At 37.4% G+C, this 22,799-nt stretch overlaps 1 protein-coding gene across 1 annotated transcript; it reads left to right on the top strand.

The window, feature by feature from the left end:
* Positions 1-1,039: 1,039 nt before the first annotated feature.
* Positions 1,040-4,095, top strand: LOC127138469 (nuclear pore complex protein NUP43). The gene is made up of 5 exons (XM_051064930.1): positions 1,040-1,751; positions 2,344-2,413; positions 3,120-3,357; positions 3,455-3,528; positions 3,767-4,095. Exons 1-5 carry the CDS (start codon positions 1,123-1,125, stop codon positions 3,818-3,820), a joined length of 1,065 nt encoding a protein of 354 aa, XP_050920887.1. The 5' UTR covers positions 1,040-1,122; the 3' UTR covers positions 3,821-4,095.
* The last annotated feature ends 18,704 nt before the right edge of the window (positions 4,096-22,799 follow it).

Below are 22,799 nucleotides of genomic sequence, written 5' to 3'. Positions count from 1 at the left end.
ATTTCCCTTTGTGTTGAGTTAGCTCCCTGATGCTTAAGAGATTTGTGTGACAACATAAACAAACAAACAAACAATTATCATACATATATCTATAACAATTATCATAACATAACAACAACTATAAAAATTATCATAACAAAATAAAAAATATAACATAACAAATAAATAAAATAATTATTCCCCCTTTGGCATCATCATGTCAGTCGTTGTCCTCCCTATACATCTTCTCTTTTTTTATCTAAAATTACCATAAGTCGTACATGTTATATGTCCTCTTATAATTTTCTTCATTCTTTTAATGTTTGTCTTATCATTGACATTTCTTTTTGCTTTTTTTAATCTTCATGGAGCTTTTCAAATAAATGGAGGTTGAATTAGTAATCATTTCGATCTTTGCCACAACCCTATTTCTATTTGAATGACAATGTAATATTTCAATTCAAGTTCATAAAAAAATTTCAATCAAATATTATAAAAATTATTACTAATTTATTTTATTTTTTAAACTTTTTTAAATAATCAAATATTATGAAAACACCACCTTTTGCATGACAAAGTTTTTAATATTTATCTTATCATTGACCTTTCTTCTTGCTTTTATTTTTTATCTTCAGAGAATTTTTCTAATAAATGGAGGTTGAATTAGTAACTCTTCCCATCTTTGTCACAATCCTATTTCTATTTCAATGACAATATAATATTTCAATTCAAGTGTATAAATTTTCTTCAATCAAATATTATAAAAATTATTATTAATCTATTTTATCTTTAAAAAACTTTTTTAAATAATCAAATATCATGAAAACACTACTTTTGCATTGACAAATTATTTTTTACCATGCAATCTTTTCTATGGCACCTCATTGTTAACTTAGTTTTTTCTAATGTTCCCATAAACAAGTTAAGTCTGCATGATCCTAGAGAACTATTAAATACAAAAGGAGACAAATTTGAAGGATCAAAATGATATAGAGATTTTCTTTTTGAAAAAAATACACTGGGGTAAATAAATGCAATACTCAGGGGTATTTTGGACAAAACGAAATATGTTCTTGTTACTCGCTAAGCTACTTCTCCTTTCCGCGAATTGCAGGTTTATGTTATTGCACATAAACCCTTGCCATGGCAGTCACAGCAAATTCAGAAACCTCTCAAATCCACAGATTCCCTCAATACAAATACATCGACGCCGTTCGTTGGCTTCCAGTTCTCTCCGCATTCAACCGCTTCGCCGTTCTCGCTACCTCCGACTCCGATTCCGACGTCTCTTCCATCGAAATCCATTCTTTCAAACCAAACCCTATTTCCTTCGATTTCCATTCTTCATGGACCTCTCCTTCCCCAATCTCATCCCTCAAAGCCTCACAGTTCCTTCAGAAATCAATCATCGCCGCTTCAACTTCCTCCGGCTCACTTCACTTCCTGTTCGCTGATTCCACCGATGGGATGCTTGAGTCTGAGGTTTCTGTACCGGAGAATGAGCTTCACTCGGTGGCTAAGTCTTGCATTGATTTGATGGATGGTGGAGTCGAGTGTGTTACCGTTGGAGATGATGGGAAGGTTAATTTGGTTACTGCTGGAGACTCTAATTTGAATTATCGGAGGCTGTTTGATAGTGAGGGGTTGGTGTCCTACACGGCGGTGAAATGGGCTTCACCGGTGGAGTTTGCTACCGGTGGATATGGATTCGGGCTTCAATGGTGGGATCAGAGGAAACCGGGTGGGCCGGTTTCTCAGTTTAAGGGTAACTGGTAAGAATGTTGAGACTTGGATTGAATTATTTGAGATAATCCTTTTCAATTTGTTTCTTTCGGATATAACATATGAAACCAGCTTATAGATTATATGAAAACAATTTGATTTGATTTTGTTGTTTGTCCTGTGTGTTTGGTTATGCCGTGATGAGAATTGATTTTGAATGAATTGATTTTGTAGAATTGATTATGGTTAAAACTAAAAAGTAAGTTGAATATAAAGTGATTATGTATGGATACATTTATGTAAAAGTGAATTGAACAACAAATTTATGTAAAAGTGAATTGAACAAAACATTTCAATATATAAATCGTGTTTAAATTCAAAAGCAACAAATTATAGTTTCGTAAAGAATCAATTCTGGAAGCAAAACCTATTCTACTTTTTAGAAAATAAACCTAACAAAATATGAGTTTTACACCTCTAGAATTGCTTTTGGCCCTTCCAAAATGGAACCATAGGTTATACACAAGCACTTGCATGACACTGACTTATGTTATTAGCATTTATTCAACAAGCGCCTTATTCTTGATTAACAATTGAAGATATTTAGGGTTACTATTTACCGTGTTGTTGGTCTTGTTGCAGGGATACAAAATTGACTTCTGGCATAGTGCACTCTATCGACATCCATCCATCAAGAAAACATACTTGCCTGGTATCATTGCTATACCCCACTCTTCATTTCTTGTTCTATTTACTTTTTGTCTTCCAGATTTTGGACTTTGGCCAAATTTAGATTAAGTCACGGAGTTTCTTTAACTAAAATAAGTTGCTACAAAAAAGTCTTTTTGATGTTAGATTGTTAGTAGAGAAGCTAAAGGATGAGTTATGGATAAAAGTTGAGATGCAGAAGCTGATCTGCAATTTATGCAGCTCATGAGTTTTTTAAGAAATTTATCTGATTAATTGTTTGAAATATAGTTTCACACCCCCTTACTTTCCTAAACTACAACTTTTCCGTAGTGTCTGTAACTCTGATTTGCTCATAGTTGCTTCTTTCCGTTTGTTATAGTACTTGTTAAGTATATACGAAATCAGCATATCCCTTAAGGGTTCAATAGCTTGGTATTATTGAAAATATGAATGATGTTGTGCTTGGACAAGTAAACAAGCTCATTTATGAGATATATGCTAATGTTCTTCATTTGTGATACAACAAAAATTAAGGACAGTTTGAGGTTTGGTTCATGAGAGTTGATAGTTATTATTGTTGTTTTACATTGCTGCAATAAAAACTGCTTTGTCATAAGTACGGATTGAATTTGAATGATTCTTCATTAATGATTTAAAGGGTTGAGTGACTCTTTGTTTAGCGCTCTTACAGTTTTTTCCGATTCTGAAATTATGATGTTCCCTCTCAGGCTGGTGGATCCTTAGGTACTGTTTTGGCTTGGGATCTTAGGTGGCAACAACAACCAATTATACTCTCAGGAGCAGGAGCAGGGAATGGGGCCGGCAACACTGGAGTCCAGTCAGTATCTGACAGTGAGGTTTGGGAGATTCAATATGATCGTTGCATAAAATCAAACACTTCATCAACCCGGATTTTACCTGCCATGTTATGTTCAGAGGATGGAATTCTTGGCGTGATTGAGCAAGGTATATATATGTTCATTGCAATTTGCTACATGTTGAAAATGACAATTCATCAGGAATATATTTGGTTAATCTGATGTTGTGTTCTTAAATTGCTCAGGCGAGGAACCTATTGAACTGCTGGCAGAACCTTGCGCCATCAATAGCTTTGATATTGATCGACATAATCCATTGGTAAGTGGGGGCAACTAATATTTTTTATACTGTTTAAAACTAATTCGATGGTGTTTTCTTTTACGTTCATTATTTTTTCAACAAAAAAATTTGCCAAATGGTTTTTATCTTTCTATCAATTACTATCAATAAAAGAATGATAGACAAAAATAAAAACGATAAGACGAGAATAGTAGTAAAAAGATGAAGGTAGAAAACTCCTTTCTGATGATGCTATTGTTTCCAACTTTACATGCAGGATGTGATATGCAGTTTAGAGTGGGAATCAGTAGCCATATTGACAAGACAATAACAATAACAATAACAATGTTGTTTGTACTCTAATGGCTTGAAATTCAAAACGGGGTAAATTCTGTAGCTGATGGAAGAACTGGAGCTATTAACAGATTATTTGTGCTTCTATATGACCCAATGTTATGTTCCTTTTGTAAAGCCATTTGTATGAAAATGGATTTTGGGATTGGTGGGATTCTATATCCTGAGTTTCATTGTATCTTCTTCTCAACTACTTGATTTCCATGGAAATTTAACTTGATCATATATAGCGCCATAGTGGACATTGATGTGCCTTCTTGTCTTCTACTGTATTTATTGTATAGAAGTCAAACAAATTGAAATTGATCTTGAGAAGAACTGATTTCATGCAATCAAGCCTGGTATTCATTTGAATATGCCTTACCAAGCCGTTAATGTTAGCACACTCAAGCCACCTATTTCTAATTTGCCAAGGCACCATGTCATAGTTGTTCAAAGAAAAAGCTTTAACCACAATGAGAGAGTCAGATTCAACACAAAGCTCTCTTATGCCAATTCAATATATCTAAGCACAACACAAAATTCACGTAACATATATTCTCCCATTGAAGAGGTTCTACAAAAGCCAGGAGATACAGACCCTCCTCCACTACCTCCCGACTTTGAATTAGAAGTCATTGCTCCATCAACATTACATTTTATTTAACCCAGGGAGGAAGGACACCAAATGACTTCCTTGATAGGTGCTAGTGCCTATAAGGGCAACTTGTGACATGATTTGAGCACAAATTGAGATAATGTTGAGAGAATGATCTTTAAAACGAATAGAATTCCTAGCTGTCCAAATCCCATTGATTAGAAAGATGACAACAACTTTAAGTGATTGAGCATTGAGGAGGTTGGAGCAGAACTTCCAAATATCCTCAGTTGTGTCAAACTGCAAGTTGCTTCTAATTGTCTTCCCAAGCCATTTCCAGAGCTTAACTGCAAATGTACAATTGAAAAACAAGTGGTGTATTGATTCAACCATGTTGTTGCACAAGGAGCACATGGAGGTCAAAGAGAGGCCCCTGCTTTGAAGGTGCTAATCAGTAGGAATCTTATTGTGCATTAACCTTCATATTAGTAAGGATTTGGAGGGAGGAATATTAGTATTCCAAATGGCCATGGACCAATGAATCTTAGGATTTCTTTGCTACTTGAATAAGAAAGCATTTTAAAGGGATAGGATGCCATGACTAGAAGCATTTCAAAGTGTTTAAAGCCTTGATGAAATCAACTTTGATTGCAAGATTCCCACCAAAACATTGCTTGTCCAAGAGATTAAACGCTTCAGAAGCCAGCAAATGTTATCCTTGATATTTCTCTATTTGATAAAGCCTTTCTACTATTTGGAAATAAAACTGGGCATGAGACATGCCAACTTATCTGCCAAAATCTTGGTAATGATTTGAACTTGAAATTACACATTACAATTGATCTGAATTTGTCAATGGAGTTTGCATATTTAAACTTAGGAAGAATGATGATGGAACAAACATTAAAATTAGGTAAAGTCCACTCTGAGCTGAAAAATTGTAACATTGCATTGCAAACATCCTCTTTAATAATGCTTCGGTAAGTTTGGAAGAAGATGCCCCCAAATCCATTTGGACCAGGGGAGCTATCTTTGTTCATGTTGAAAACTACTTCATGGATCTCTTCCATAGATGGGATATCAGTCAGCAGGTTGTTCATGTTGTCATTCATTAGAATTGAGATGACCTCCTTAATAATGGAGAAATCATGACCTGCAACTGCATTAGAAAGGTTATAAGTAGCCTCATTGACCTGATTATGCGCATTCCCAAAAATATCTTTGTTCATGTTGGAAAATATATTATTTCCGATTTTATTATTGCCTTTAATACTATCTTTATTCTTCATTAATGAGAAAATCAATTGTAACAATTGTATCTTCACTATATAAACCAGCCTAGGCTGACGAATAAAATATAACAGTTTTTACCTATTTTTCCAATATGGTATCAAGAGCACTGAGTTAGGGGTTTCCGTAAAACTTTCCTCAACCTATTTTTTTGTTGGGTTAGGGGTTGCCATAAATCTTTCTTCAACCTATTTTTGTTGGATTAGGGATTACCATAAAACTTTCTTTAACCTATTTTTGTTTGATCCACTTTCTTACCCGACCTGATTCATATACCCGTTTAGCCTCTTATGGCGAATAACAACAACAATTGGTCTTCCCCATCACATGCCTACACCATATCCAACCATGACGAACAACCGCAATTTGAGTCGGGCATCGGCTGCGGAAACTCTGAATTTGAAGGCTCATCTCTGGCTACTAGGAACCTTGACGAGGGAAGAAAGCCAGACAAAGTTCTTTCGTGTGATCACTGCAAGCGTGAATGGCATACACGTGAAACTTGTGGGAAGCTCAAAGACAAACCTCCTAACTAAAAGAAGAAAAGTGGTCGTGCATTTCAGGCTAGTAATTTTGATCAAGGGAAGCAACCCCCCTGTCTTAGTTTCCACTCACTACGGAGAAACTAGACAGATTGTACAAAATCCTCGAGTCTCCAACCCCTTCTTGTTCTATAGCAACAAAAGGTAATTATGCATTTTTTAGTGTCAGTCTCAGTCATACTTGGATAGTAGATTCAGGTGCCTCCGATCACATGCCAGGTGAATCTACTTTGTTCTCTTCATATAGTCCATGTGCAGGTAATCAAAAAATAAAAATTGCAGATGGCTCTTTTTCAACCATTGCAGACAAAAGGTCAGTTGTGTTGTCTTCAATGTTAACTCTTAAAAATGTCCTTCATGTTCCAAATTTATCTTGTAATTTAATGTCCGTCAGTAAATTAGCCCAAGATATAAATTGTCAAACTAATTTTTTCCAATTTCATTGTGTCTTTCAGGATTTGAACTCGGGGAAGATGATTGGCAGTGCTAAGGAGAGTGGATGACTCTACTACCTTGACATTGGATATGCATCACAACTACCTTCAAAAACAATAAGTTCTTACTTTGAGTATTTTTCTGTTTTGAATAATAAAGATGACAACATTATGGTATGGCATTTAAGATTAAGTCATCCTAGTTTTCGTTACTTAAAACACTTGTTTCCTAAAATATTTCACAATAAGAGTTTTTCTTCGTTTAAATGTGAAGCATGTGAGTTTGCAAAGCGTCATCGTTCCCATTTTTCAATACAATCTTATAAACCATCAAAACATTTATCTATTATTTACAATTATGTTTGGGACCCTAACCGTACAAGTACACTCTCTCTCAAAAAATGGTTTATCACATTTATAGATGACCATACAAGAGTATGTTGGGTGTACTTGTTAAAGGGGAAATCAGATGTTTGTCAGGCTATAAAGAATTTTTTTCGTGGTGCAGAACCAATTTCAAACAAATATCCAAGTCTTTATAAGTGATAGTGACAAAGAAGGTTTTAACACTATCCTGGTGTTAGCTGGGGATTTTGACCATTAGGTTGAAGTTCTTTGAAAATATTATGTTTTGGAGAATAATATAAAAATGGCTTTGTGAAGCTATTTATTAAATCATTTTCTTGGGAGAAAGGACCTTTTTGTCGAAGCTTAAGACTTAGAAGATTTTAGGATCTCCACAAGTTCTCTTCGACATCGGCGTTTGGCAGATTTGAAGCTTCGAGCGGGAAAGATTTGAAATTCAAACGAAGTAGTTTCGTCAGGTGAATGCGTGGAAGCATCTGAGACACGCAACGCTTGCAAACGTCGAATGTGGCAATCATCTGTGTAGAGACTGTTAGGGTCGAATTGTTATAAATAGGAGTCTTAGTTTTTAGATTTCATGTGCTAAAACTGATATACAAAATTCACTAAAAATACTCAAAGTACCAGAGTGAGAGAAACGAGTCTTTGCTGAAGATGTATATATGAAGAACACAATGATTACATTTCATGTTATCTTTTTAATGCAAGTTACTTAAATTAAACCATTTACTGTCTTTATTTCTATTTAAGCCTTCTGTCGAATTGCCTTTATCTTCAAAGTCTTTCATCATTGCTTCTACCTTTACATTTACATTTCGTCAAACCTTTATTTCCAGCACCTTTTCAAACTTAAAACCTTTTACTTCAAGTTATTTATCTTTACTTTTGCCAATTACCTTTGTTATCTTTAAAAAAAGCCTTTTTACAGAATTACTGTCATTTATCCTTTATCTTTAAAGTCATAAGCCTTTAGATTTCGTCTAGAGTTTATTGTCGAAACACCTTTTACTTTGTACCATTAACGTTAGATAAAGAACCCTAATTACCACTCATAAACCAGAAACAAACTTAATCATGAATCAAATCACCATAACACTAGTTCTTGAGACACATGTCCTAGGATCAATCTAGTCGATCATGTAAGTTACCAAGATTAATAATATTGGAGGACTAGCGGTTGTTTGTCAGAAATTACTGGTAAACAAATTGGCACACCCGGTGGGACGGTGTCAAAAGAACTATTAATTATAATAGTTTGCTTTACTTTTACAATACAAAATTGTTGTTATCCTTTTGAGTTAAAAATCATAGTGTTGCATGAACCTTAGAAGTGGTAAGATAGCCAACAATTCGCAACCTATAACCAAAAGAAAATACACAAAAAAAGATGGTTAATACAACCAGTCAAGGGGAACAATTTCCTCCCCAGGGAACAGGCACAGTCGGAACAAGTTCGATTGATGCATCCACTGAGATCCCTAGTACACATGCCATACCAACATCTGGATCCATGGCCTTAAATAATTCGACAACAATGCCTATTATGTCAAGCTTAGCAGACGTTTCTGCAAGTTCAATCCCTCTCCCGTTTTCGACAATTGTCGGAACCCAACCAACACCTACTACCCCTAGGCCACCGGGATTTGAGAATTTTAGGCATGGGAGAGAATACCCATATGGAATGCCATTTACTTCCATGGAAGGACTCCAAAATAATACTTCCATATATACTCAACCCCATAATACGATTGTTTTGCGAATTCAAAATTCTGGTTCTGGCATGAACCATGTAGGTCGAAATACCCAATCACAAGGAGTATCCACCCTATTACCTACCCTTACAACGAATAACCAGGCAACCTTTAGACAACAATTGGATGCTAGTAACCATGATATGGTAGGAGTTCTTGCTAGAGAAATGAATACCACTTTTTCTCCCTTAATACAGAATGTAAATAGGACTAACAATGATAATGCCCAAACATACCAACAACTGTCAGCGCAGATGGGACGCATAGCAGATTTCCTAGGCGCCCCTCAATCCTTTGTTCGATGCAGACCAAACCAAGTTATAATCCAGGAAGAAGAACCAACTATAAATCAGGTTCGACCACCTAGACAAGCGCCTGACGAAAGGGTCATGGGGGCAAGATTAGAACAACAGCCAGTTCGACAGGAAGTCCCTGAAGAACAACCTAGGAGAGTAATGATGGTTAATAGAGACCAGGATGCAGACGAAGTAATTCATAGGGTTAGGCAAGAAAACATGATGGAAAATAACTTAACTACTATGATAGAGAGAATCATGGCCCAGAATGGTCTGAATACAGGACTTCGACGGTCAAATTATACCTCTCCTTTATCAGAATACGTCCTACAAACTGAATTACCAAGGGGTTGTAAAATCCCTAAGTTCACCAAATTCTCAGGGGACACTAGTGAATCCACTATAGAACACATAGCCAGATACATGACTGAGGCAGGGGATTTGGCGAACAGTGAGAACCTAAGAATAAAATATTTCCCCGGTTCTTTAACGAAGAATGCCTTCACGTGGTTTACAACTTTGCCACCAAATTCCATAGATACCTGGCCTCATTTGGAGAGATTATTTCATGAACAATTCTACATGGGAAAAACTAAGATAAGTCTTAAGGAATTAGCTAGTATTAAAATAAAATTCACTGAACCTATAGATGATTATCTGAATAGGTTCCGTTTGTTGAAATCTAGATGCTTTACAGTAGTGCCTGAACATGAATTGGTCGAAATGGCCGCTGGAGGGTTAGACTATTCCATTAGGAAAAAGTTAGATACCCAGTATCTAAGAGATACGGCCCAATTAGCAGACAGGGTTCGATAGGTCGAACGTTTAAAAGTTGAAAAGGCCAGAGCGAATAAGAATTATAAGAAAGAAAGGGTTGCTTATGCCGAAGTCGAAGATGAGGAGTCTGAAATCTCTAATGACCCTTATGGTCTCGAGGAATTCGAAGTAGATTTGGCTGAATTAAAAGAAGCACCACCTTATGCTTGTAAATTACTTACACCTTCGAGTGGCAGGAACCCTGTCGAAACTGAAAAGAATGATAGGTTTCCCAAAAAGACTTACACATTTGATGTTACCAAATGTGATGAAATCTTCGATTTATTAGTAAAAGATGGCCAAATGATAGTGCCTCCTAATACCAAAATTCCTCCGTTAGAACAACGGAAAAAAAGAGGCTTCTGTAAATATCACAATTTTTTAGGCCATAAAACCTCACAATGCTTTCTTTTCAGGGATCTTATTCAGAATGCAATTAAGGATGGCCGCCTCAAGTTCGCTGACAGGGGGACAAACCAGATGAAGGTTGACGCTGACCCCCTCAATATTGCTGACACAAATTATGTTGAACCTGTCGAAATCAACATGATTGACATGGTGGAAATGGAGGCTGTGAAGGAACGGGAACTGAAGGCTATGTGCTAGTTGGAAAGCAGGCTACTGATGGCCTAAATAATGATGTTCCCTTTGGAATTTCTATCGAAGGTGAACAGGTTGCTGACGTCGAACCAAAGGCCATTGAAGGTGTTAATGGGAAGGCAAATGAGGCTACTGAGGGCCTAAGGAATAAATTTGAGGAAATTTCAATCGCTAATGGCACCAATCTAGGTGTCAACATGGTGAATCTGAACCAACCCCCCCCCCCCCCCCCCAAGAGATGGAGGAAATGGAGAGGTGTCTGAAGATAAAGCAAGAGGGAATGCAGTTTGGCTATCCCAAAGCCAATGAGAGCCTACGTGAATACCTTTGGAGGTGTCGCAAAAGAAATTATGACATGTTGTTGTGCCCAAGGTGTAGCATCATGATGTGTCGAAGGGTGGCTGAGGACTATGAAAGATGGCAACGAACTAAGACTGAGAGAAATTGGAGAAAGGAAAGCCAACTACTGAAGGTGTATCCCAAGCCTGGAGAAAGCCTTCTTTGTTTTATTGTGCGTTGCTACAAGTACGAAACAGAATGCTTGACGTGTCCCAGATGTGGGGCAGTTTACAACAGGGAATTGGCTGAAGCATTCGAGACAATTCCATCTAACCAAGGTTGGGATGAACACGGAGGTAACCCGAATATGTACATATTCGATAAGAGGGGAGTTCCTAGGAGGCAAGACAACCCTCACCCAAGGGCGAAAAGAGTTACGTTTGAGCTTCCGGCAGAAGTCCCTGAGGACAAATGGACTCAGGTGGGGTCGAAGAAGGGAAAGTGGAAACGTTTTGAGGATGGAGGAAGAACCTCTTGGGCTTATAGAAAACAGTTCCAGGCATCTAAGAGAGAGGCTATCAGACTGAAGAACTACAAAGGAAAGAATCCCATGTCGAGTCCTAGTGGAGAAGGCGTTAGAGGTTGAGGAAGGCTGAAAGAGAGATGACTTCGAGGGAGATTGGAGAATCCAGAAACAGCAAGGTCCCCTCAAATGTTACAAATTCGACCAAACCCCCTGTAGGAAGGAAGTTGTTTTCATCTGAAAACAAAAACACAAATCAGAAAGTTCAGGAGGAACAAATAAGGGAGGAAGAAATGCTCACTGACGACTTTGAGTCCGACGGAGTGTCATTTGTTAATATAAATTGCAATGTGGTATCAGTTCTGCCATACGAATATAATCAGGAGACGGAGATTGAAGATAATGAGGAAGCATGTGCTGTGGAGATGGCGAAGCATAAACCTGTGTGTTACTATGTTCTCAACAATGCGCTGTCGAAGAGCAGAATGCTCTTTTTGAAAGGCCTCACCAAGGGATGCAGAACCATCTCAAGCCCCTATACATTAGAGCTAAAGTTGGACATGTGGGGGTGAACAAAGTTCTGGTAGACGGAGGAGAAGCAGTCAATCTGATGCCTCAGTTCATGTTAAAAAAGATAGGTATGTTCGATATTGATGTTAAACCTCACAATATGGTATTGTCGAACTATGAGGGTAAGATAGGGCAGACTCTAGGTGTCATACAAGTAGATCTGACTGTTGGATCAATCACAAGACCAACAATGTTCATGGTGATACTTGCGAAGGCGAATTACAACTTGCTGCTAGGAAGGGAATGGATCCATGGAATATGGGCAGTTCCTTCGACCATGAATCAGAGGGTATCCATCTGGAGAGAAGATGGTGTAGTAGAAAATGTTGAAGCTGACCAAAGTTACTTCATAACGGAAGTGAACCATGTAGATAAGAAGAACTTCGACAGGAACTTGGCTCATATAGGACCATGCCACCCAGCTGAAGACATCTACTCCCCAAATACAAATGCTTTGTATTTCTTGACTCTACATCCCAATGGCTTTCAGTGGGATAGGGAAATTATGGGGGACCCAGAAGAAGGAGAATCATCTGAAGTACGGCCAACAGGCTGGGATGAAGACCTGGATTATGCCTGAGTCTTCTTTTTTTGAAAAGATTTCGGCCTACATGGTTGAGAACAAAAGAAAAACGGCTCTCGAAGCCGTGATAACTAACATGGCTGACGATGCCATATATGGTGAAATTTATAATGCAGGACCTGAGGAGTACTTTAAACCAAAAACCCCTGACAAACAGGTGCCTATGGAATTAACAGACCAGAGGTTAGATGCCATCTATGACGAAGAGCCTCTGGGATTCGAAAAAGATCCAGTGACGTCGAGTGCAAAGATGTTAGCGCAAGATCCCCTTGAAGAAATTGATCTTGGAGATGGGAGCACAAAAAGAATCACCTACATCAGCACTAAACCGGACCCCAAGTTGAAAGTAAGAGTAATTGAACTGCTAAGAGAAAACAAAGACTGCTTTGCTTGGGACTACGACGAGATGCCTGGTTTGAAGAGGGAACTGGTCGAATTGAAGCTGCCTATCAAGGATGGCAAGAAGCCCATCAAGCAGACTCCAAGGAGATTCGCACCAGAGATCCTCTCAAAGATCAAAAAAGAGGTTGAAAGACTTCTTCGATGCAATTTCATCAGGACCACAAGGTATGTCGAATGGATTGCAAACATAGTTCCTGTAATTAAGAAAAATGGATCTTTAAGAGTATGTATAGATTTTCGTGATCTAAATGCAGCAACTCCTAAAGATGAGTATCCAATGCATGTGGCAGAGATGCTGATTGACTCAGTTGCAGGCTATGAATATCTTAGCATGCTTGATGGATATTCTGGCTATAACCAGATTTTCATTGCTGAAGAGGATGTTTCCAAAACAGCCTTTCGATGTCCAGGGGCAATAGGCACTTATGAGTGGATAGTTATGCCGTTTGGTTTAAAAATGTTGGGGCAACATACCAACGAGCAATGAATTCTATATTCCATGATTATATAGAGACATTTATGCAGGTTTATATAGATGATATTGTGATAAAATCTATATCAGATGAAAATCATCTAACCCATCTCAGCCAATCATTCGAAAGAATGAGAAAACATGGCTTAAAGATGAATCCTCTTAAATGTGCATTCTTTGTGCAGGCTGGAGATTTTCTGTGCTTTGTGGTCCATAAAAAGGGGATGGAAATCAATCAGAATAAGACGAAGGCTATTATGGAGACCAAATCACCATCAACTAAGAAAGAATTGCAATCATTATTAGGAAAAATAAACTTCCTAAGAAGATTCATCTCAAACTTAAGTGGTCGAACTCAAGCCTTCTCTCCCCTCCTATGCCTGAAACAAGGGAAGTTCAAATGGAATGATGAACATCAAAAGGCATTCGACAAGATCAAGCATTATCTGACGAATCCTCCTATCTTGTCACCACCATGTGGAAAGAAGCCTATGAGATTGTATATATCAGCTTCCGACACTACTATAGGTAGCATGTTAGCATAAGAGAAAGAAGATGGCATCTAAAGAGCCATTTATTATCTTAGTAGGGTTTTAAATGATGCAGAAACTAGATACACTTCAATAGAAAAGTTGTGTCTTTGTTTGCACTTCTCTTGTACTAAACTCAAGTATTATATAAAACCTATTGATTTATACGTCTCTTCACACTTCGATGTCATTAAGTATATGTTATCGAAGCCAATAATGCACAGTCGAATTGGCAAATGGGCATTAGCCCTCACTGAATACTCTTTAGCCTTTATGCCTTTAAGGGCAATGAAGGGACAAATAGTATCATACTTTATTGTAGACCATGCAGTGGTCGAAAGTCCTCAACTTCAAGTTGAGTTAAAACCTTGGAGATTATTCTTCGACGGTTCCACTCATAAGGATGGAAGTGGAGTTGGGATCATGATAATTTATCCTGATGGAATTCCAACAAAACTCAAATATAGAATCGAAGGTCCCCTTTGTTCTAACAACGAAGCAGAATATCAAGCCCTTATTGCAGGACTTGAGGCTTTGTTGGAATTGGGGGCAACTAGGGTCGAAATTAAAGGAGACTCAGAATTAGTAATTAAGCAACTAAGAAAGAGTACAAATGTATAAAAGAAAATTTGATTATGTACTTCATCATTGCAAATAGGTTGCTCAATTTTTTTGAATATATAGACATAAAACATGTTCCTAGAATAAAAAACCAAGAAGCTAATGACTTAGCACAAATAACTTCAGGGTATAGAATTTCAAAAGAGAAGCTAGAGGAACTTGTCGAAGTAAGAGGAAAAGCGATGGCTGCCAGATTGTCTCCGACAGATTTGGAAAGCACTCAGTTAGGATATGCTAAAAAAGAAGAGTTTGAAGTACTGGCCATTGATACCTTAATGGATACAGATTGGAGGAATCTAATTATTAATTATCTCAAGGACCTTTCAATAGATACATAAATAAAAACCAAATACAGGGCTTTATCTTATGTTTTGATGGGGAATGAGTTATTCAAGAAAACCCCTGAAGGGATCCGGTTGAAATGCTTAGGAGAAAACGAGGCGTACTTAGCATTATCTAGTGTACATAGTGGAACCTGTGGAGCACACCAGGCAGGCCATAAGATGAAATGGTTGCTTTTCAGATATGGAATGTATTGGCCCACCATGTTAAAAGATTGTATAGAGTTTGCTAAGGGTTGCCAAGAATGTCAAGTACATGCAGGAATTCAACATGCTCCTGAAAGTGAGCTTCATGCAATTATCAAGCCTTGGCCTTTCAGAGGTTGGGCATTAGATCTAATTGGGGAAATTCGACCTACTTCATCCAAAGGTCAAAAGTACATCCTTGTAGGAATTGACTATTTCACTAAATGGGTCAAAGCAGTACCTTTAGTAAATGTGGATCAAGAAACTGTCATTGAATTCATTCAAAGGCAAATATTATATAGATTTAGGATCCCGGAAAGTATAACAACAGATCAAGGATCAGTTTTTACTGGTCGAAAGATGCAAGAATTTGCAAAGGAAATGAGTTTCAAATTATTAACATCCATACCCTATTATGCTCAAGCCAATGGGCAAGTCGAAGCAGCCAATAAAGTAATAATTGGTTTAATAAAAAAGCATGTAGGAAAGAAGCCAAAAAATTGGCACAAAACTTTAGATCAAGCACTTTGGGCTTGTCGAACCTCCCCTAAAGAAGCTACTAACACTACACCTTTCCAACTTACATTTGGACATGATGCAATATTACCTGTCGAAATCTACTTGCAATCAGTGAGAATCCAAAGACAATGAGAAATTCCATCTGACCTATATTGGGAAATGATGATGAATGAACTGGTTGACTTGGACGAAGAAAGGTTACATGCATTAGAAGTATTAAGAAGACAGAAGGAGAGGGTAGCAAGAGCATACAATAAGAGGGTCAAAGGTAAAACTTTCATTATGAATGATTTAGTTTGGAAAGTTATATTACATGTGGATCGAAAGAATAAAACATTAGGAAAATGCTCTCCACATTGGGAAGGACCTTTTCGAATTTTAAAAGCATTTTCAAATAATGCATACGAAATAGAAGAACTAGCAGAGGATCGAAGAATCCTAAAAGTAAATGGGAAATACTTAAAGAAGTATAAACCATTTGTGCATGAAGTTAAAATCATAACAACGTAGTAAGCAAAGAACTATCATAGCCAAGATGGTGAATATATTTAAAACTTCAAATTTTGCCAAGATGGCTTTGTCTTAATCGAATTACAAACAAACAAAAGTCAAATAGAACGAATACAAGTGAAAATCAGAAAGGGGTAGTAGCCTTCATCCGGTCATACTTTATCTTCGCCAAGCTTATCTTGTACTGAACAACAACTTGAACCCCTTTGAGGCGTGCAATATCTTCATTCATAGCAGTAGCCTTTTCGACGTGATCTACGCTCTGCTTCGCCAGATTATCAGCTTCAGTACTATCCAAGCCTTGGATAGTAGCCTGCTTCGCCTTAGCATCAGAAATCTTCTTCTACAATTCTGCAATGTGAGATTCCCAGAGTTGTATCGAAGCAGTATAGGTGTCGAATTCTGCTTGGGCTGATTTTCTGGAAGCGGCTAACTCCTCAGAGGCTTTTGAAGTTCGAAGGGCGTTATCAAACTCAGTAGCTTGAGCTTGTTCAGTTGATTGAAGCTTTGCTTTGGCATTCACCTCCCTATGGTATTCAACACAAACTTGGTCAATGAGGTTCTGGATGTCGATAAGGGCTTCACCTATATCGGTGGAGCAAACAGTGATGTTGATCTTGCTTATCAGCTTCTTTATACCAAAGCTTGCTCCCACATCCTTCTTCAATTCTTCAAAGAGATCTACATCAAAAATAGCCTTCTTCACCTGCTTAAGGAGTTCGTCATATGATGCTTCGTTTGCACTAGCACCAGAATGGGTCGAAGCTCCAGAAATGCTTTTTTCTGAAGAAGATTCTCTTTGAGCCATCATCAACCTTACATACTTGAGGGGATCATTTTGTTTCAAAGCATTTTTCTCCTCCTCAGTAAGTGATATAGGCGAAGTCTGGATTGTGGATGATCGAACATTAGTTAGATCTGGGACTGTTTTGACAGTAGCATCATCAGTTCCAGTCTGATTTCCTTCAGGATCGGCTTCTCCCTCACTCATGTCTTCATCTTGGCGAAAGTACCCCTCAATCTCATCAAAATCCTGATCATCTTCGTCAGCATAATCTGAAGGGAACGTAACTCTTGGAGGAGAGTTACTGGGAGTATCCTCAGAATCTTCTTTCTCTTCTGAATCCTTCTCTTCAGCTTGCTTCGAATCTTTTTTACCATCTTCTCTAGGAGAAGAGGTTTCTTATTCGTTCTGGATATTATCTGCTTCGAGATTTTGTGCTCCAGTCGAAGATCCTTTATTTTGAACAGCACCGCTGATTGTCGGAGGAGGAGATGGATTCATATCACTCGAAGGATCATTCTGATTGGCAGTAGAGATGAGGGGAGTAGTGGGTTTTTCCTGAAAACAAAGTGTTAGAATAAAAAAGAAGTTTATCGACAAGGGTTGCACTTTCAGTTGAGACTTTTTTCTTTGGCGTTAAAGGAGACTTGCCACTACCCTGAAAGAAGGAAAATTATAAATAGTTAGAAAAATACGAAAGAGACAAAGAAGTTATTTGATGTAATACCTTTGAACTCTTCTTTGTTTTTTCTGGAGTAACATCCTTGGCAGAAGGAGCTCCCTGGCTCGAAGAGGTAGTTGGCTTAGAAGCAGTATTCGAACTAGCTTTCTCCACAGGCTTCTCTTTCTTCACCACCTTCCTTTCAACAGCTAAAGAAGAATGTGAGTTAGTCGAAACATGCAATGTTTAAAAGATTAGCAAAAGACGAAAAGGAGTTGTAAAACCAAAAAATCCAAACATTCCACACCTTCACATGTCGGAGAGGTAATTCTCACTGCATCCAAGTCAAAGTGAAGAAAGCCTTTGAAACTGTCTAAGGTGTGTTTGGTTGTAACTACTCTTTTAGCAGGTCTTTGTTGGTCATTTTTCAGTTTATTAAAAATGTTCCCACATGTGAACCAATCTGGGTAAGGGGGAAAAATGACAAAGCAAAGTCTGCACTGGGTAAATTTGGAAATTTGGGTGGTTCGAACTCAAAGACCAAATCATATTTAAATTCAGGTTTTACAGCTTTGGAAAATTTCTTTTTGGCAACTCGTTTTTCAAATTTCTCTTTTAGAACTGGCGTTGCGGAACAGACTGTTCGAACAAGTTCCATTGGGTTATAGGCAGTTTCAAAGTACTTTTGGAATGCTTGGATTTCTTCAGAATATGTAAGCTTACCCTTGTAGACATTTTTCTGCAAAGATGAAAAGGCCTTTGTTAGACGTTCCTTGATTTCAGCAGTAATAAACATGTTCTTGGAATAGAAATCTGTCCACCAAGTGGCGAACCCATTGGTAGAGTGGAATGATGGTTGGTATGCTATTAATTGAAATTCAGCAAAGTTTGCATGGAATTCCTTGTGTGTTGCAATGTCTCGAGCGCTCCAATCAGTCCCTGCACAACATATCTCGTGCTTTCGATTGAATAGAGAGACAGGAATGAGTTGACACAACCCAAATTGTCGAGAGACGAAATTAGGTTGGTAAGCCAACAAGTAAACATGGCTCTTTATTGGTAAGATCCTTGAAACAAGCAGCCTTGGGAAAAGAAATGCACGCCATATATCTTCGATCTCTGTGTTGGCGTCCTTAACAGCATCTCCAAGCGAAGCAGTGAACCAGGAAGGATATTGGTTCGACTGGCAAATGGAGCCATCGAAGGAGAGAAATTGTGACGCTTCGAGAACATCAGGGTATATTTGGTGAGGGAAGTTTGCAGATTGTCAACATCGTCAACTGGAGTCAACTGAAGGAGTCTGGTGCCTTCAATGCTTCGATTTACTATCTCTGGGGCATTTTCATCAACATTTCCATGTGTTGGCAAAAGGGTTCAAAGGTGGCATTGAGCCACAATTGAAGAAGCCAATAAGGCCCAGATAGTAATAAGTTTGTACCAGTTTTATACTCCTTTAACTTGGCACTAGCAGACCCTAGACTCTCATACAAACTAGCCAATAGAAGTTCACTTAAACACACCTTTCGACCAGCATGCAATTGATTAGCAAGTGTTAGAAATCTCTTTGCAACTTGCAGAGATTTACAGCAGAAAAAAAACTTGGATAACCACAGACCCAAGAACGCTATATGTTCTACGTCGAAAACTTCTTCCCCATCAGTATGATATAAACTAATATAAGTGTTGAACGAAGCATTCTTGATGTTAAAGTCAATTAAGTTTTTGCAGTCTTGATAGGGGTCGAAAGTTTCTCCTGTCGGAGGGAGTCCAGAAATAGCAGCTACGTCGAAGAGCGTAGGAGTTATCATTCCACATGCAAGATGAAAAGTATTATACGTACTATCCCAGAAATACAGACTAGATAGTAACAAAGGTTGGCAGTAGCTAAACCCTAGTTTCGACATCTGAATCAGGTCGAAAATGCCCAATTCTTTCCAAAGTTGAGCTTTCTTTTTCTCAATTTTTGTCAACCAAGCTAAATAAGATTTGTCTAAAGTTGGACAAGAACGAAAGGGTCTGAAGGTTTCAGTAATATAATCTAGTTGAAAAGCCTCTCTTTCTACACTAGGAGTTGAAGAGGTATCATCAGAGGTTTTTTCCTTAGCAGACTTAGTGGATTTTTGGACTGAATCTTCAACATTTCTAGAGGAAACAGTTTTGTTTGCTATGGGTTTTGTAGTGTGATAACAAGGAAAAAACTCTACGCATTTCTCAAAATGTCCTTCAGGAACTAATGGGCCTAAATATCCTAAAGTATTTCCAGAAAGTAAAGAGGGAATCATTACCTGGGAAGCATATATTACTTTCTGTTCTTTGATGAGTTTTGGAGGAGTAATGTACTCCCGATTCCCAACAGTTATGATTCTGCTTGTTGGAATGTTTTGAGAAGCAGAACTCTTTGAAGATCCAATGCCTTTAATGTTCTTTGATTTCTTCTGCTGTTTATCAGAAGACATTGTTATGGGTTTTTGAGGTTTTGAAAGATTAGGGTTTTGAAGAAGAAGAAACATTTCATAGAAGTTTGGAGATGAACTCAGGTTGAAGACGAAGATTTTCGTAAAAAAGGAAAAAGGAAGTGACAATGAGCTTTTATAGTGTTAACCTACGAGCTGGTTGGTTACACCTTGCAAAGGTAGTGGGCCACGTGGTGGCTTTTCTGTGAAGAAGGTGCAGGGATTACTGTTCATTCTTCTTGGAAGTTGAAATTCATGATGTTAATAACTTCACGCACGTCTTGATGAGACGTTTTGAAAAAGTAAGTCATGATTGACTGACAGTTATGGACTTTTAGGTCTATGAAAGGTCTCTGGTCGAAATCTGGTGATTACAAGAAATGCCCATTTCTGCATTGATTCGAAATAGACATTTATTGGGGGCAATTTGTTAGCTGGGGATTTTGACCATTAGGTTGAAGTTCTTTGAAAATATTATGTTTTGGAGAATAATATAAAAATGGCTTTGTGAAGCTATTTATTAAATCCTTTTCTTGGGAGAAAGGATCTTTTTGTCGAAGCTTAAGACTTAGAATATTTTAGGATCTCCACAAGTTCTCTTCGACATCAGCGTTTGGCAGATTTGAAGCTTTGAGCGGGAAAGATTTGAAATTCAAACGAAGTAGTTTCGTCAGGCGAACACGTGGAAGCATCTGAGACACGCAGCGCTTGAAAACGTCGAACGTGGCAATCATCTGTGTAGAGACCGTTAGGGTCGAATTGTTATAAATAGGAGTCTTAGTTTTTAGATTTCGTGTGTTAAAACTGATATACAAAATTCACTAAAAATACTCAAAGTACCGGAGTGAGAGAAACGAGTCTTTGCTGAAAATGTATGTATGGAGAACACCATGATTACATTTCATGTTATCTTTTTAATGCAAGTTACTTAAATTAAACCATTTACTGTCTTTATTTCTATTTAAGCCTTCTGTCGAATTGCCTTTATCTTCAAAGTCTTTCATCATTGCTTCTACATTTACATTTACATTTCGTCAAACCTTTATTTCCAACACCTTTTCAAACTTGAAACCTTTTACTTCAAGTTATTTATCTTTACTTTTGCCAATTATCTTTGTTATCTTAAAAAAAGCCTTTTTTACAGAATTACTGTCATTTATCCTTTATCTTTAAAGTCATAAGCCTTTAGATTTCGTTTAGAGTTTATTGTCGAAACACCTTTTACTTTGTACCATTAACGCTAGATAAAGAACCCTAATTACCACTCATAAACCAGAAACAAACTTAATCATGAGTCAAATCACCATAACACTAGTTCTTGAGACACATGTCCTAGGATCAATCTAGTTGATCCTGTAAGTTACCAAGATTAATAAAATTGGAGGACTAGCGGTTGTTTGTCAGAAATTACTGGTAAACACCTGGATGATTTTTTTCTCTAAAAAATGAGATTGTACATCAAAGTTCATATCCTAATACTCCTTAACAAAATGGAGTGGCCGAAAGGAAAAATAGACATTTACTAGAGGTTGCTACTTGCTAGAGCTCTACTTTTTTCAAATAAAGTACCAAATTATTTGTGGGGAAAGCTGTTTTAACAGTTGCGTATTTAATTAACAGAATGCCCTAAAAAAATCTCAATTTTCAAACTCCTATTAATGTCTTCAAAGAATGTTTTCTTAGTACTCGTGTTTTAACTAATTTGACTTTAAAAATCTTTGGTTACACAACCTTTGTTCATGAACATAAAAATGTTGGAAAACTTGTGCCACATGCTATAAAATGTGTCTTTGTAGGATATTCCCTAACCCAAAAGGGATATAAATGTTTTGATCCAAAAGATAAGAGAATGTTTGTCACTATGGATGTTAGATTCTTTGAAAATAAATCTTTTTTTGATGACACTCATCTTCAAGGGGGGATATAAACGAAAACTCGTTTTAAATTGAGGACATGAGTTTTTTAAATAACTTATCTTTGCCAGTATCACAAAATTCTAAGATTTTTACACCTGCACCAACAGAAAATGGTCATGATTCTTTATCTGATCCTACTTCTGTTATGAGTAAGGAATCTTGTGAATCCGAGCCTACATTTTCTCTTGTAAAAAATAATGAGGATCCTGAAAATGATGATAATGATGATCTAATTGAAATGCCACAAAATAATGAGTCACTTAAACAAAACAAAAATTGAATTAGGAAACATGACTTGGAAAGGAAAGGGTTTTGTGAAAAAGCACCATAAAGGAAAGGACCAGTCCACATCCCAACACTGCCAGGAATCTAAACCGGGGAATGATCAACTTCCTAACAAAAGGAAAGGTAAGTCTATCTCTGTTTCTGAGAGTTGTATTTTGTATCCTGATATAAATGATCTTGTTGCCATTAGAAAACCTGTCAGATCTTGCACTAAATATCCCATGTCCAATTTTATATCATATTCAAAATTATCTTCATCTATGTCGGCTTTCACTTTAAAATTGTCTAGTGTAGAAATTCCAAAAAATGTACAGGTTGCTCTAGAAATTCCAAAGTGGAGCGAAGATGTACTTGAGGAGATGAAAGCTCTTTAAAATAACAAAACTTGGAGTGTTATGTCACTACCAGATGATAAGAAGATAGTTGGATGAAAATGGGGGGTTTACTGTGAAGTATAATTCATATGGGTTAATTGAAAGGTACAAAGCTCGCTTGGTGGCTAAAGGCTTTACTCAGACCTATGGTATATATTAATCAAAGACATTTGCTCCTATTACAAAATTGAACACTGTCAGAATTCTTGTCTCTTGCTGCTAACATGGATTAGCCTTTGCATCAGTTAGATGTTAAGAATGCATTTCTTAATGGC

This window comes from Lathyrus oleraceus, chromosome 4, assembly GCF_024323335.1.
Source record: "Lathyrus oleraceus cultivar Zhongwan6 chromosome 4, CAAS_Psat_ZW6_1.0, whole genome shotgun sequence".
NCBI lineage: Eukaryota > Viridiplantae > Streptophyta > Magnoliopsida > Fabales > Fabaceae > Lathyrus > Lathyrus oleraceus.
This window is presented reverse-complemented; position numbering and strand designations above follow the sequence as displayed.

Bases quoted from the DNA above. Each gene is read 5' to 3' on its own strand.
- LOC127138469 (XM_051064930.1), top strand. From the start codon at position 1,123: ATGGCAGTCACAGCAAATTCAGAAACCTCTCAAATCCACAGATTCCCT. The intron at 3,358-3,454 runs GTATATATATGT...TAAATTGCTCAG, and splicing joins TCTTGGCGTGATTGAGCAAG to GCGAGGAACCTATTGAACTG. The intron at 3,529-3,766 runs GTAAGTGGGGGC...CTTTACATGCAG, and splicing joins TTGATCGACATAATCCATTG to GATGTGATATGCAGTTTAGA.